This window comes from Lampetra planeri, chromosome 56, assembly GCF_965212315.1.
Source record: "Lampetra planeri chromosome 56, kcLamPlan1.2.h2, whole genome shotgun sequence".
NCBI lineage: Eukaryota > Metazoa > Chordata > Hyperoartia > Petromyzontiformes > Petromyzontidae > Lampetra > Lampetra planeri.
Window position 1 is genome coordinate 3,431,944 of NC_136162.1, and position 15,274 is coordinate 3,447,217.

The 15,274-nt window shown below is 53.8% G+C and overlaps 1 protein-coding gene across 1 annotated transcript in view; it reads left to right on the plus strand.

The window, feature by feature from the left end:
• LOC144735603 (uncharacterized) overlaps nt 1-14,985 on the plus strand; it is a 136,612-nt gene extending 121,627 nt beyond the window's left edge. Inside the window, exons 39-47 of the mRNA XM_078618027.1 lie at nt 799-807; nt 1,319-1,429; nt 2,375-2,536; nt 4,380-4,478; nt 4,932-5,078; nt 6,581-6,697; nt 8,820-9,011; nt 11,983-12,269; nt 14,025-14,985. Coding sequence (XP_078474153.1) covers nt 799-807; nt 1,319-1,429; nt 2,375-2,536; nt 4,380-4,478; nt 4,932-5,078; nt 6,581-6,697; nt 8,820-9,011; nt 11,983-12,269; nt 14,025-14,285 — 1,385 coding nt within the window. The 3' untranslated portion in view covers nt 14,286-14,985. The remainder of the gene's footprint in view (nt 1-798; nt 808-1,318; nt 1,430-2,374; nt 2,537-4,379; nt 4,479-4,931; nt 5,079-6,580; nt 6,698-8,819; nt 9,012-11,982; nt 12,270-14,024) is intronic.
• Nucleotides 14,986-15,274: the final 289 nt, after the last annotated feature.

Here is a 15,274-nt window from a genome sequence, read left to right on the forward strand (position 1 = left end):
GGGCTCAAGCAGCTTTATCCATGGGACTCTTTTCTGCCAGGATCAAGTCTCTGTGCTTAATGTAACAGGTGTCTTATTTGGTGTTTGAACATCTAAACACCTCCAGTGTTGAAGCCCTTTTCTTCATTTTATCTCAACACGAGCATCTCCTCGACACCCTCCTCATCCTCATTCTCGTCTTCTAGCTCTTCATTATCATCCTCCCCCACCCCCTCATTATCATCATCATCCTCCTCCACCTGCTCATCCTCCTCATCGTCATCATCATTATCCTCATCATCATCATTATCATCATCATCATCATCCTGATCAGTATCATCCTCATCATGATCATCATCATCATCCTCCTCCTCCACCTCCTCATCATCAGCATTATCCTCATCATCATCATCCTCCTTATCATCAACATTATCCTCATGATCAGCATCATCATCATCCTTCTAGATTTGAAGCTTTCGTGACTGAAGACGGAAGCTTGTGTTGCCTCCGAAACATCGTGATTTTTATTTTATTTTACTTTTATTAATTTTAATGTTTTACCTACGTGACTTTACCAAAAAAACCTAAGAACATCATCATCCTCCTAATCATCATCAACATCCTCCTCATCATCATCATCATCCTCCTCCTCCTCCTCATCATCCTCATCATCATCACAAACACCTCCCGTGAAGTGTGGTGGTCTCGTTGTGGACGAGCGCTCTCTCACCGCGTGTGCTCCTGTGTTTGGTTGTGCCCCCGGTCCCGTCCTGTGGCGCCACTCTGCATGGCCGTGCCGGGAGTCGGGTGGCTCTGCAGGCTGCACTGGTGAGTACCGCCTGTTCTCCTCAAACGCGTGTTTTCATAACGCGATTTGGACATCACGCGATGAATGTACGAGGGAAAAGGTGTTTTATACCGCTGATGCGAATTGGGTATAACGCGATCGATTGAACGGAACTATCTTGATTTGAAGCTTTCGTGACTGCAGCAATCCATACTCTTTGGTTCTTTCGGTAAAGTCACGTAGGTAGAAAAAATTATAGATCACAACGTTTTGATCGCAATGCAAGCAATCGTCATCCGGCGATTGCTTCCGCCGGATGACGATTGCTTGCATTGCGATCGAAACGTTGTGATCTATAATTTTTTCTACCTACGTGACTTTACCGAAAGAACCAAAGAGTATGAACGGGATTACGTCGCGCGAATAGCATCACGCAAGGCGGGATGCTGCTGGATGTTTCTAGATGCTACCCATGCGACTCAGTCTTTGTTCAACCTGCATGCGCATCTCACGTGGTGTCGCGCACTCTGTGGTGTCTGAACCTCTATACAGGTGAACCGGGTGTCGAGGGTTCCCGTGGTCCCATTGGAGCTCAGGGTTTCCCTGCTCCCCTGCCAGGCGAAGAAGGGGACCAGGGTCCCTCAGGAGCACAAGGATTTCCAGGTAGAGAGCCATCCTAAACCCCGTCTTCCTGATCCCCCGTCTTCCTAAACCCCGTCTTCCTGAATCCCCATCTTCCTGAACGCCCATCTTCCTGAACCCCCGTCTCCCTGAACCCCCATCTTTATGGACCTGTGTATCTGAAGCCCTGTCACTGAGCCATGTCGTATGCTGCTAAGTCCTGGCGCATTTTAATTATCGCGCTACAGGGGGCGTTTGTGTCCACGAAATCGATTCCATCGGCCCGCGACCTCCCTTACAATCGTGTCATGGTGAGTACAATGGACGTGCAATTCCAGAGGTCACCGGTTTTTGCTTTAACGCCACTTGAAACGAAGCGACGAGTTTGTTAAACCCGCCCCCCCCCCGAATCTGTCCACCAAGCAGTATAAATGTGTGCGGCACAGTTAGTCTGTGATTGGCAGGTCCGCGTGTGGCGGGGGTAAAATGTGGGTCCTCTCACCTATTGCATCTCGTCAAGGAGCATGAACCACCACGCGAACTCCGGCCATTCCTCGCAGCAGCGGCTTTTAGCTAACCATCACACAAAGACGGTCACTGCATCGCGCGGCGCTTTCAGATGCGCTTCTGCGGCCATCTGGAACACTCTTCCTTCCGATATTAGGAAGGCACTGGAGCTATGAACTATTAAATCATCGAAATTTAAAACTAATTTATTGAGAACTGCTTTTTTTGTTGTAGTTTGTTGTCCTTCCCACGAACCTCCAATTAGCATGATTGGCTACGTACGGTGCGAAAGAAGTTCAACATACATATTACAAAACGTCTGGCCAGCATGGAAGAGTCGGATAAAATAACCTCTTGAAGGGGCCCTCGAGAACTCCATTCACTGGAAGCCCTTCCGCCACCAGTGGGGCGGGCGGGCGAAGACAAAGATCCCCCTCTTGTTTGTGCGTACAAGCGCTGCGACCACGTGCTGGCTTGCAGGTCCAAGAGGCAAGTTTGGGCCCTCCGGCACACCCGGCCTCACTGGAGCCAAGGGAGTGGAGGGGCCACCTGGAGATAATGGACCGGACGGCCCAGCAGGGCCCGCGGGCAACGGTGGACGACCTGGCATGCCCGGCCCTCCTGGGAGCACCGGCCTAAAGGGTGGGTGTGTGTGTTTTTGTTGTGCGGAGCGGGAGTGTGGTGCAGCGGTTCGCATGCTGCGCTACGAACGCGGCGACATGAGTTCAACAGCCACGATTACCTGAACCGATCCTGGGCCTTCCCTAGGTCGCCTCAGCCTCAAATGATTTCCTGACTGCCGGCCTCCGCCCTTGGTCATGTGGGGCCCTTGGTCATGTGACCACATGATCACATGACCAAGGGCCGCAGATGACCAAGGGTCACATGACCAAGGTCCCCTCAATCCTGGCTAAGCTAAATGGGGAGCGGTGGCACAGCGGTTAGCGCGTCGCGCGCCACGAACCCGGCGTTCCCCAAGTTCGATTCCCCGCTCACGGCCACCAGCACCAGTGGCGATTATCTGAAACCGGTCCTGGGCCTCCCCTAATGCTGACTCAGCCTCAAATGAGTACCCGGTGCCGTGCGGTGTGTAGTACACATCGGCACTGGGGAGACAAAGGTGGCCGGGCGTGGTTTTGGCCACCAACCCCCTCGTGCCATGCCGGCCTTCATAGGTGCTACTCATACCTGTCAACCCCTTATCAGTGCCCTACCTTACTACAGACCAATTCAGACCTGAGTGGTCATCCCGTGCCCCTTATAACTCTCAACGTTCATCCTACAAAGTGCCATATTTTGCCCGTATTGAAATGGCTGTGCGCCGTATGGACCTGAAAACTCAATTTCCCTGTTCAAGCATACGGGGTAAACCGTATGGGTTGACAGCTGTGGCTACTCGCTAACAGCACTTGCCCCAATATTACATTCAGGCTATACGGGGGATCTTTGTCCGCCCTCAATGTGACCCCTCTCCTCCCCCATCAGGGATTAATTTCTCACTGAATATTTTATGGCGGAATACATGGCAAGTACAGTAATTCGTAGCCACGGACATAAGGAGATGTCGTGTGCCGGGTGATTAAATATTTTCTGGGGTTACCTACATGGACATCGCCAGCTGAAGTTAAGCCCTTGACACCCATGCAGTTGCTGGCAAATTGTTACCATTCAGCCAGCAGTCAGCCCTTGGCTGGTACTACAAAAAACGCTGTACATTTCCAGTAGCACGCCAGCATCGGCGACCGTCATGGGTGAGCTCAGGAGGAGTCAAGTTTCTTTTGCTGAACCAGCTGGGAAGTCAAGAGGCAAGGGTCGGAGTCTCATGTGGCTGTGTGACCTGGGTGACCGAAATGCCCAATTTTCTTTTTTTTAAACAGTTTGCCATTTGAAGCATATAGAACTCGGAGCAAAAAATACGTGAAATTAAAACAAAACCGCACAAACGTGAGTCGTTGTTAAACAATGAATTCCCCGGAGCGTGAGTTGGCTCGCCGTGGATTATTTTTAGACTGTGGGGCCCTTTTGCGTGGAATTCATCCGGCACAGATTCCGTGTTTGTTCGGGAACACGTTCGCTGTTTCCCTGGGCACAGCTTTAACTTCCATGTAAGGGACGTCCTCACCTGTTACCAGAATTTGTATTTACCTGAATACAACCTTGAATGTCTCATGAGCTGTGGTGCAGTGCTTCGCGCATTGCGCTACGAACTTGGCCGACCTAAGTTTGAATCCCGGGCCACAGCTACAATCAGCGGCGGGTGATATCTGAACCTGTCCTGGTCCTCCGCTAGGTTGCCTCGGCTGTACATGACTATCTGGTGTGGTGTGTAAACTCCAACACTGGGGAGGCAAAGGTGACTGGGTATGGTGGTAGCCACATCATCTCCTCGTGGGCCGTGCCGACCTTCGTAGATTCTCGTTAGCGGCACTTGCCCCAACTGTATGTCAAGGCTATACGGGGGATCTTTGTCTTGTTGTGCCCTCAGGACCGCGGGGAGACGCTGGCTCTCAGGGTCCCATCGGAACGCGGGGTTTCCCGGGCGATCCAGGATCTGCTGGAACGAAGGGAAGCACGGGACCTACAGGTAACCTCGTCGCACTGAAGTAGGCACGTGATTATACCCATCATGCCCCAAAGCATCGACGTATGGAAGTATTATCATAAACACCGCGCCTCCGATTAGCACGGTATGGTGCAAAAGAAGTTCAACATACATGCACCGTTAATATCCCGATATAGGGCCACAGAGCTTGGCCAATTGTTGGTAGGGCCGGTTCTGGCTGCTGCCTTCCCACTCGTCTGTGGTCGTCCCACACCTCTGAGGACAGCGCCCAAAACGGTGATGACGTTGACTATGACGATATTGATAACGACGAAGAAGAAGATGATGATGATGATCAACTACGATGATGACAATTGTTGTTGACGATGATGAAGATGATGTTGACGTCAGCGCACGTCACACATCGTTGTTCCCGACCACGTCGTGACGAGACCCCACCGAGTAGAATGTCAACATCGCCGTTCGTCTCCGCAGGCGTCGCGGGTGGCCAGGGCCCTCCAGGCCCGCCCGGGAAGCCAATGAAGGTCCAAGCGGCACCCGGGTCCAACGGCCTTCCCGGGATGCCGGGTCAGATGGGCTTCAAGGGCGACGCTGGAGCCAAGGGCCTGCAGGGCCAGTCAGGTGAGGCTCGGAGCGGGGGTGGCAGGATCCTCCGTGGCGATGGCAGCGGAACTCCTAAGGGAACTTGGGGGAGCAGGGGCAGCCAAACCGTGGGGCTCGCGAGGCGGACGGCGTTCTTGCACAGCCGACGTGCGGCTCCATTGACGGGCACAGGAATTGTGCCACTTTTCGGTGTGAAATGTCATTTCAGTTGCCATCTTTGAACACGTCAAAGTGTACAGTTTGTCTTCCTGGCGAAATAAACATCGGATTGAAACTAGTCCTTAATAATTTGGCGGCACGTCGCTTCGGTAAGAAGAGCGTCTTCTGTTGTCCCTCTGCCTCGCTGTTGCACACAGACGCTGGGCGTGCGTGTGCGTGTGTGTGTGGAGTTGACCTCGTGACCCCAGCATGTGTGCGTGTTGATGTGTGTGCGGAGCGGTCGTGCGGCGGTGACCCCGGGGTCCCGAATAAACGGAAGTCAAAATCGTAATTAATTTATTTATTTTTGGCAACTCCGTCCCACCGCACACGTAAACGCCGCGACCCGCCTGGCGCAGATCGTTCTATTGTCACATCGTGTCCAAGCGCAGCAGTGAGGACGAATGCGCACAAGAGCTAAACAAGCGAATGCACTCCATGCTCGGGTATGGGCAGGATCACTGGTCTTATCCAAAGCTGATCAAACTACTCTTCAGGACTTAAGTCCTTTATTTGTCATCACGGTATGCATAATACAGTGAAACTGCTCTCTTATCGTTATAATTATATATGTCTGCAGCCAGGATGAATCGATGACAATCATATTACCTGCAGATATTTAACAGATGAGATGCGTTGCACCGTTAATTCCTCCTGTTTGATAATACTTCTCTTGTCCGTATGCATCTGTGCAGATAGGGGTTTTTTTGCGGATAAGCCATATTCCCCACATACCGCTCGTATCAATATGGATAAGAGGAGCAGCGACCCACTACTTTGTAGAGTAACATTGGTATAAACGCTTCTTACAATATGAACAGCGCATTGAAAACGCGTACTATTTTATGTACTGTTTACAAAGTGTGTTCACATATCCACACTGAGAAACACGATGATTCACAGAGGGGTGTCAATTATTTTTTCGATATTGTATTTAAATAGAGGTACTACAAGTAAGTAGTTTTCAGTTTTAAAGTCATAGTTTAACAAGACAACACTTGCCACTATCCTTCAAACACATTGGTGAAAAGAGTAAAAAATTTGTTTACATTATAATATAATGTTTATGCAAGAGCCGGGGGCTTATGGGACCCCGGGGTCCCGCCAAAAGGTTAAATTATCTGAACCTGTTCTGGGCCTCCCCTATATTGCCTTAGCCTCAAATGAGTACCTGGCGCGGTGCGTAAACATCGCCACTGGGGAGACAAAGGTGGCCGGGCCTGCTGGCCTCCGTAGGTGTTCGCTAACAGCACTTGCCCCAAAAGTCTGTGAGGGCTACGAGGGGGATCTTTGTCTTTGTGTGTGCGTGTGTTATTGTACAGGGGATCGGGGCAACCGTGGGCTGCCCGGCCTGAATGGTCGGGACGGGCGGCCCGGTGCCGCGGGGTCGACCGGCGACCCCGGCAACTCAGGATTCCCCGGAAAGATCGGGCCGCAAGGTGAGGGCTCGCGCCGTGGCCTCACGGTGCGAGAACACGGTGCGGTAGTGCGGTGGTGTGGTGGTGCGGTAGTGCGGTGGTGCGGAGGGGCGGCGGTGCAGGGTGCGGTAGTGCGGTGGTGCGGTAGTGCGGTGGTGCGGTGGTGCAGTAGTGCGGTGGTGCGGTAGTGCGGTGGTGCGGTAGTGCGGTAGTGCGGTGGTGCGGTAGTGCGGTGACTGACGCAGTGTGGGTGCAATATCACGAGGGGGAAGAGACGCCGGGCACTGCAATGATGATCTTTTATGTTAAGCTAAACCTCGTCTTTGTCTAAATCCTCATCCTAAACCAAGCTCGTCTTTGCCCAAGAACCTCACATAAACCCTGCTCACAACGCTGCCCTTCGCCTTAACCCCACGTGTAAGCAAATTCCTCACGTTAATAGCAACTCGCAACACAAACCCACGCCCTCCAACCTACTCCCAACCCATCTCCGTTATTCACGCGGACCAAGAGGACGGTGGTGCTGGAGTCGACGCGATTTCGTGGAGGCCCTGGGAAGTCCGCGAGTGAAGTTGCAGGGATGCATGCGACCCCCGTGCGAGGAATTCCCTGTCTCTCTCAGGTCGTCGCCACGGTGGCGAGATGTTAACTACCTCGTCTGGTACACAAGAGGTCGTGGTTTGAAGCTTTCGTGACTGCAGGAATCCATACTCTTTGGTTCTTTCGGTAAAGTCACGTAGGGAGAAAAATGTAATAATACAACAACAACAAATTCACAACTGCTGGATATTTTTATCTGCCTGAGGACGACCGCTTGTGTTGCGATCGAAACGTCGTGATTTTTTTATTTTTTGTTTTATTTTCTTTTTCTACCTACGTGACTTTACCAAAAGAACCAAAGGGTAAGAGGTCGTGGGTTCGATTCCAACCCTGACGCCTATTGTATTTTGGAATGTGCGTGTCTCTCTCTCTCTCCCTCCCACGCAGTCGCGTGGATTTTTCTTCGGGTCCTCCGGTTTTTCCCTCCCATCATTTGTGGCCAGGTCTCTTTTGAAGTAGCGCTATACAGCTCAGTGGCTTTTACCTGGTTAAAACACATATATAACAGTTGCCATGCTCCATGTAACTTGCAAAGGTTGCGAAGCTTTATCTGGTTTCGCCATCGATGCGCGCCGGGGTCTTTGCGTGCGAGCGGCTTTCGTTGGCCGACATTTAAAGGCGAGGGACGGGGGGGGGACACCGCGAGTGTTTCGTCAGCGGCGGACAGCTGCCCCATTGGGGGACTCGTTCTAAAAATAGATGCGGGGAAGGCGAATAGCGAACGCCTCGTGCGAGTCGTGAGGACGGGTTTGCGTTTTGCGGGCGCGCGGGTGTGCGCCACCCGTGTCCGCACGTGCGTTGCATCGCGTAGAGCTGCGTGAGGTTCTTTGTGAGCGAGCGAGCGAACGTCACAGGCATGCGGAGTGATGGTAGAGCCGTGGCCTTATCTGCCCCGGCCACCGCCGTCCAACCCGAGGGCAAGAGGGGAAGCGGGCCGCTAAGCGCTGCCTCTATTGTGCACGGCGCCTCTGGCCAAATCGACCCCGGAGTGCGCCCGACACGAAATGACATGTCACGATTCAACGATTATCGCCATATCAGTTTCCCGTATTTTTTTTTATAATTGCGTCTTACAATTTCATCGTCTTGTTTTGATGCTTTAAAGTGCTGTTGAGTAGGAACGCGGATTGCTTAAACGTTCTTCAACTGCGGTTCACTCAATGCAAACCTGCCACGAGCCTTGCAATCAGTGCAACTTTACAATCGATAAACCTCTTAGCACGCTCGTGCTTTCAGAAATATATTACGTCGTGTAACCACCACGCTGCCAATTACTCAGGAACCCGTTCTCCGCAGCAATACTTGAATAGGGTAATAGCTGGACATTTATTTTACGTCATTTAACTACACGTCACGATAAAAATTAATTGAACCTTTTTATTGTCTTGGCTGTAACCTTGACAGGGGGGGGGTGAAGTGTTGAAGGGCATTTAAGATAGCGACGAGATTCACAACGCGACCATGTTCCGCACAACGAACGGCGCGATAACCGTGGATCGTGCGACCTGATCATCTCACCCACTCGCCTGTCCCGCTCGCGCAGGCTCAGCGGGCCGGAGCGGAACTCCCGGCCCGGCGGGGATGCCGGGCCGCGGCATGAACGTGGGCTTCCTGCTCGTGAAGCACAGCCAGACGGACGGCGTGCCCATGTGCCCCGTGGGCATGGGCCGAGTGTGGGACGGCTTCAGCCTGCTGTACGTGGAGGGCAGCGAGAAGGCCCACAACCAGGACCTGGGTGAGTGGTCCATCGCTCCGAGCACGCTCACCGCCCTCCGACTCTCCCCCGCATCGTCGTCGTTGTCATCATCGCCATCGCTACACCATACGTCATCACGATAAAGACTCGGGAGCCTCTCCGAGTGGAGTTTGTTTGTTCGGCATGGATTTCCTCCAGGTTCTCCCGTTTCCTTCTGTGGCTAAAAAAAACATGAAATATAACTGGTATTGGCCAAACATCCCAAATGCTGAGAGATTATGCACACGCACACAGCAACAACGCTCTGACTGCGAAAACTTGGCAGGACACTCCTGAAAATGATTCTGGATACTCAGTGAGGCGTTGCTGGCTTAAGCGTGCCTAACACACAAAATAATGAGAATCATTTGGCCTCTCTCGAGGCTATGCTTTGGCTCTCGGACCTGGACATGGAATTGTGAGTATCTGTGCGAAGCCGTACACAAGAACGAATCATTCACAATCACTCTACCACGACCCTTGACCTTTGCGTAGGAGTCCTGACGCACTGTTGACCTAACCACACGGGCCGTGCGTGTGTGGCGTTGACCTTTGTACCCGGGAAGCGAAGCGGAGTTGTTCGTAACCAGCGAGAAATTGTATTATTCGTAAAAATATATGTTTTATCACAGTTGCTAAGCACACTGAAAACAATTCCCAAAAGGCCAAGCGGTCAGCAACAAATAGCACTTTATGAATTCAAACATTTCTGGGTCAGATCGCCGAGTGAGTAAAATGTGCGTCATACACCCTTCCTCCTCCCGACAAGGCCAATTCATAAAGTTGTCACGCGATGAACAAACACACCAATGTATCACTGCTTCAGCAGCAGCAGCAGCACCAGCGGCAGTGTTCGTGTTGGAGAGCGATTCTCAAAATTTAGCAATTGAGTGCGGACGTTTTGCTGGTAGTTACAGCCAACATCATCATCGCGCAGTTGCCAAAATATGAAAACGTCCTCCAGTCTTGGGCCTTATTGATGTTTTTGTCAGTTTAGGCCACGGAATGATCTGGCCCGAAGTTTTTCCGTGTAACCCCTCCACTACCTGGCAGAGCCAAACAAGTTACACGTTCCTGTATTGCTACACAATCACGAAACATAATATTGGCCGTGAAATTCTACACGTTCAGTTAGCACAAGCTCAGAGTGAACACGTGTATTCAATTGAGCGAGGTTATAAGAACCCTGGGGGAAAGAGACGGAGGGAGATTCCATTGTGGAGCAGTGCGATGGAAGAAGCAGAAAGAGAGAAGTCTTATGACCTGCAGTGTGGTGAGTGGGTGGGTAGGTGAGTGGGTGAGTGCGTTATGACCTGTAGCATGGTGAGTGAGTGTGTTGTGACCTGTAGTGTGGTGAGTGGGAAGGTTAGTGGGGTGAGTGAGTGGGTGGGTGAGTGGATGGGTGAGTGTGTGGGTGGGTGGGTGAGTGGGTGGATGAGTGGATGGGTGAGTGAGTTGGGTGAGTGGGTGGGTGGGTGAGTGAGTGGGCGGGTGGGTGAGTGAGTGAGTCAGTGAGTGGGTGGGCGAGTGAGTGAGTGGTGGTGAGTGGGTGGGTGGGTGAGTGGGTGGGTGGGTGGGTGAGTGGGTGGGTGGGCGAGTGAGTGGGTGGGCGAGTGAGTGAGTAAGTGGGTGAGAGGGTGGGTGGGTGGGCGAGTGAGTAGGTGGGCGAGTGAGTGAGTGAGTGGGTGAGTGAGTGTGTTGTGACCTGCAGTGTGGTGCTTGGACACTACTATTGGGACGAAACTATCTGGCAGCTGCTGTTTCCCTTGCGTGGTTGTGCTTCCCGCTTCTACGGGGCACTTCCCGCTGACTAAAGGCCACGCTCGTTCGATGGGGAAGCCCGCTCGCCCACGCCATTCCCTGTTCCTCCCACGCTGCCCACGATGGTTCGCGCTACCCCCCTCTGCATGCACAATGCACAAGCCTGGCGTTGGGGAACAGTGGTGCAGTGGTTGGCTCACTGCGCTACGAACCCTGCGACCTTCAATTGATTCCCGGCTGTGGCCAACATCAGGGGCGAATGATATCCTAACCGGGCCCGGGTGTCCCCTACGTCCATTCAACTTAAAATTAGTATCTAGTGGGGTGTCTAAAAAACAGTACTTGGCGAGACAAGGGTAGCCCAGGCACGGTGCTTATCACATCACCCCATCTTGTGCTGTGCTAAAATTCATAGGTGCTCACTAACAGCACTTGCCCCAACAGTCTGTGAGGTGATACGGGGGATCTCTGTCTTTGTGTACGGAGTGCGCACGTTCTCACGTGGCTGCACGTGCGAATGACTCATTGTCGATTGTTGGGCCTGGCGGATAGTGAACCACGCTGCGCGATGGTGATTACAGGAATATTTATTCTCCGGAGAAAGAGGCGGTCAGTCGCAGGCAGAAACTGTGGGTGGGGAGGGGGGGGACAGGGAACCGGCAGCGCTGGTGGCTGGGGCAAGGGAGTTCCAGAGCCATGGGGGCCAGCGGAGGAGAATGAGCGACCTTCCACCGAATGGAGGTCCACCGTGCCATGTGACGTACCAGCGTGATAGACTAGAACAGTGGTTCTCAAAGTGTGGTCCTTTGACCACCAGTGGTCCGTGACGGTCCTTCAGGTGGTCTGCGGGACTGCAGGTTGAGCCGGAAATAATGACAAAGTTGATCCCTTTTGTTTTGGACATTAATTCATACTTGACACATGATGATATTTAATTGAACAAAATTAAGTTAGGTAAACTACCCTGATTAAACTACGCAAACCCTAAGATAAAATCCCCCCCCATAAAAACCTTATAGCTGCGTAAAATATATCTACATTATTTTCCGGTAATATGAATCATGTTGTATTGCTGGCATTTAGAGAGGGAAGCGAGATGTACCGCGCAATGCCACGTTACGTCCCATGCACCGCGCCATCGAACCCTCACTACCAACGAGCCCCAACGTTTCGCCTGACCCCGCCACCGCAACCCCCCCCCACACACCAGGGCTGGCCGGCTCCTGCCTGCCGCGCTTCAGCACCATGCCCTTCGTCTACTGCAACATCAACGAGGTGTGCAACTATGCCTCGCGCAACGACAAGTCCTACTGGCTCTCCACGACGGCGCCCATCCCCATGATGCCCGTGGCCGACGACGACATTCGGCCGTACGTCAGCCGCTGCGTGGTGTGCGAGGCTCCGGCGCAGGCCATCGCCGTGCACAGCCAGGACGTGAGCATCCCGGCGTGCCCCGTGGGATACCGCAGCCTCTGGATCGGCTACTCCTTCCTCATGGTGAGAGAGAGGCGGTGGGAATTGGGGGTCCCGGTGAACGTGGAAGGTTTGAGGCACCAACGTCGGTGGACGTTGGCCCGACGTCAAAGTTGGCCCGGCGTTGCGTGTTTACGGGCGCGAGTCGTAGTGTGGCTTTTACAGGGAGGAACAATGTTCCACACTGCCCACCAGGGATTATTTAGCTGTCTGACTGTCTGTTTGTCTGTCGTACATAATATATAATACACACAGCTCTTTGATTGGTGGAGACCTTACAAACAGCTCTTTGATTGGTGGAGACCTACTGCCTGGTACGGAGAGGGGAGGTGCCTAAGGGAGGAGGGTCAGGGGAGGGGCCTAAGGAAGGGGGGAGTCAGGAGAGGGGCCTGAGGGGGGGGGGGTCAGGGGAGGGGCCTGAGGGGGGGGTCAGCGGAGGGGCCTGAGGGAGGGGGGGTCAGGGGAGGGGCTTAAGGATATGGGGGGGGTGCTCAGGGGAGGGGCCTAACAGAAGGGGGGTTAGGGGAGGGGCCTAAGGGAAGGGGGGTCAGGGGAGGGGCCTGAGGATATGGGGCGGGGGTCAGGGGAGGGGCCTAAGGGGGGAGGGGCCTAAGGGAGGGGGGGGGCGATAGTTCAGGGGGCTGTCTGCCTGGTTACCTAAAGTCAAGTTATCTTGTATACATACAGGTAGGAACAACAGGTTCCACACTGCCCACCAGGGATTATTTGTCTGTCTGTCGTGCACGAATGCGCTGTCCAACCAAGTTCCTACCTGCCCACTCCGAAGGAACGTGTTTCGTCGTCGTTGATGTTTGTTCGTTTGTGTAACGGTTGCTATGGACAGGCCCAAAGTTCCAAAATGCCCAGTGGCCAGAAACTTAACAGCACGGTTGATGCTGTTGTAATGCTGTTACTCACCCCTATACTGGGCATCTCTGAGAAAGAGCTTTATAGCTCATCGGATTCCTCCAGTATAAATAAATATTCTGATTCTATAATGCTCTTGTTGTTGGTGTCGGCCTGTAACTTCCCACTGCAGGGCAAAAGTCTTACCCCACACTCTCCCATTCCTCCCTTCCCTTCGTTGCTGCTGCCTGGTAGCAGCCTCCGAACTCTTTGATGTCGCTATTGCTGCTGCCTCCTCTCCCGCTAGCTTCCTCTGCTCACGTTGCTTTCTCTGGGTTTTAATCGCTTGGAGCTTCTCGAATTGAGCAAAGGTTAAAGGGACTTGGGAAACGAGACTGTTGGGAGATAATTTACCTGCGGTATGGTGGCCGAATTACAGAACGTTTGGTTTGCGATTGATTTTGATTCGAAGCTTTCGTGACTGCAGAAATCCATACTCTTTGGTTCTTTCAGTAAAGTCACGTAGGTAGAAAATAAAATAAATAACGACGTTTCGGGCGCAACACAAGAGTTTGTGATTGATTGTGCACACTGTCCGCCACAGCAGACGCCACTCTGCGTGACTATGCACTACATTTCTGCTGCCCTTCCATTGTAACGCGAATCTTTCGTCCTGTTTGACCAATACGGCGCCTGCCTCGGACGCACCAAATGCAATAACGTGCCCTCAGATTGCCGGTTTCGAGCCACCCATCTTTAACCGGCCTCGACGTTTGCTGCATTTGTTGCATTTTATTCCATCGGCGGGTTTTCTAGTGTCCCGAGCCTGCCCTCGATCGTCTGCAAAATCGTCCACGCGTGTCCATTCGTGCCTGCCTCTGCTCAAATCCCACTTTTCCCACGCGTACCCCACCCACCCGCCCCCTCCAACAGCACACGGCCGCGGGCGCGGAGGGCGGCGGGCAGTCGCTGGCGTCTCCGGGCTCGTGCCTCGAGGACTTCCGCGCCACCCCCTTCATCGAGTGCAACGGCGCCCGCGGCACCTGCCACTTCTTCGCCAACAAGTACAGCTTCTGGCTCACGGCCGTGGAGGAGGCCGAGCAGTTCGCCGAGGCGCCGCGCCCAGAGACGCTCAAGGCCGGGCAGCCGCGCACCCGCGTCAGCCGCTGCCAGGTGTGCATGAAGAACCTCTAGCCGGGACGACGCCGTCAGCCCGCCCGCCCGCCCGCCCGCCAGCCGCCCACCCACGCGTACGGGCAGACTCGCCGGTTCCCCCCCCCTCTCTCTCGATCGTCGCACGCGGCTCGGTCGCCTCCGCCGCCACCGGAGGATTCGCTGCAGTGGTGGCTGGGTTTGGGGGGGGGTCAATGTAAAAACTAGAGAGGTCGGGGGGGGGGGCACGGCACCATCGATGTTAAGCAAACGTGAGCCAGCGGGAGTCACGGTAGGATCGGCTTTCGTGTGTCGTGCATTCTACCTCGGGCTGTCTCACCCCGCCGCCCGTGTGTGGATGGGGTAGGGGCTGTTGTTCATGGTTATGGGATTTCGCCAAACCCGGGGAAAAGTTTGAAGGAAAAACCGCTACTGGTGCTAAATATTTTACCGACGTTTTTTGACTTGACTAAGAATATAGAAGGGGAGGAGGGGGCTGAGCCTCCAGCTTGGGGATGCTCAGCCCCCCAGCCCCCCGACCCCACCACCCCACCCCTCCACGCCCTCCCAGTCCCCCCACGCCCCCCAATGACGCCACAGGGCTTAAACCTTGTCTGGGCAGAATCTCCTTAATTATGTTACATCGTCTTGTCGTTGAGCTCGTTTGGACTGCAAAGCAAGTAAAGGGTGTGCTGTGTGCCAGGCTGACCAAAATGTGGCGGCTGTCGGACGCTGTCTGTCGCAAAAGGGGGTGGGCAGGACGGGAGGGGGGGGGGTTGGGTGGGGGGTTTTGATGCCATCGACGAGGCCGAGGAGGTGCCATGGTAAATGAGCCATTCCGTTTGGAGGTTGAGCCTCGACAACGTTCCGAGCGATCGTTCCCAGCTGCTGCTGCTGCCCGCTTCACGATGCACGGCGCTGGGGGAGTGGCGAGCTCACGGCGCACGCACGGCCGTGTGGGTACCAGTGGAAGCACCGCCACCACCGCCACCGTACGGGGCAGCTTTGTCCGCCCGACGTGCGTGGACACC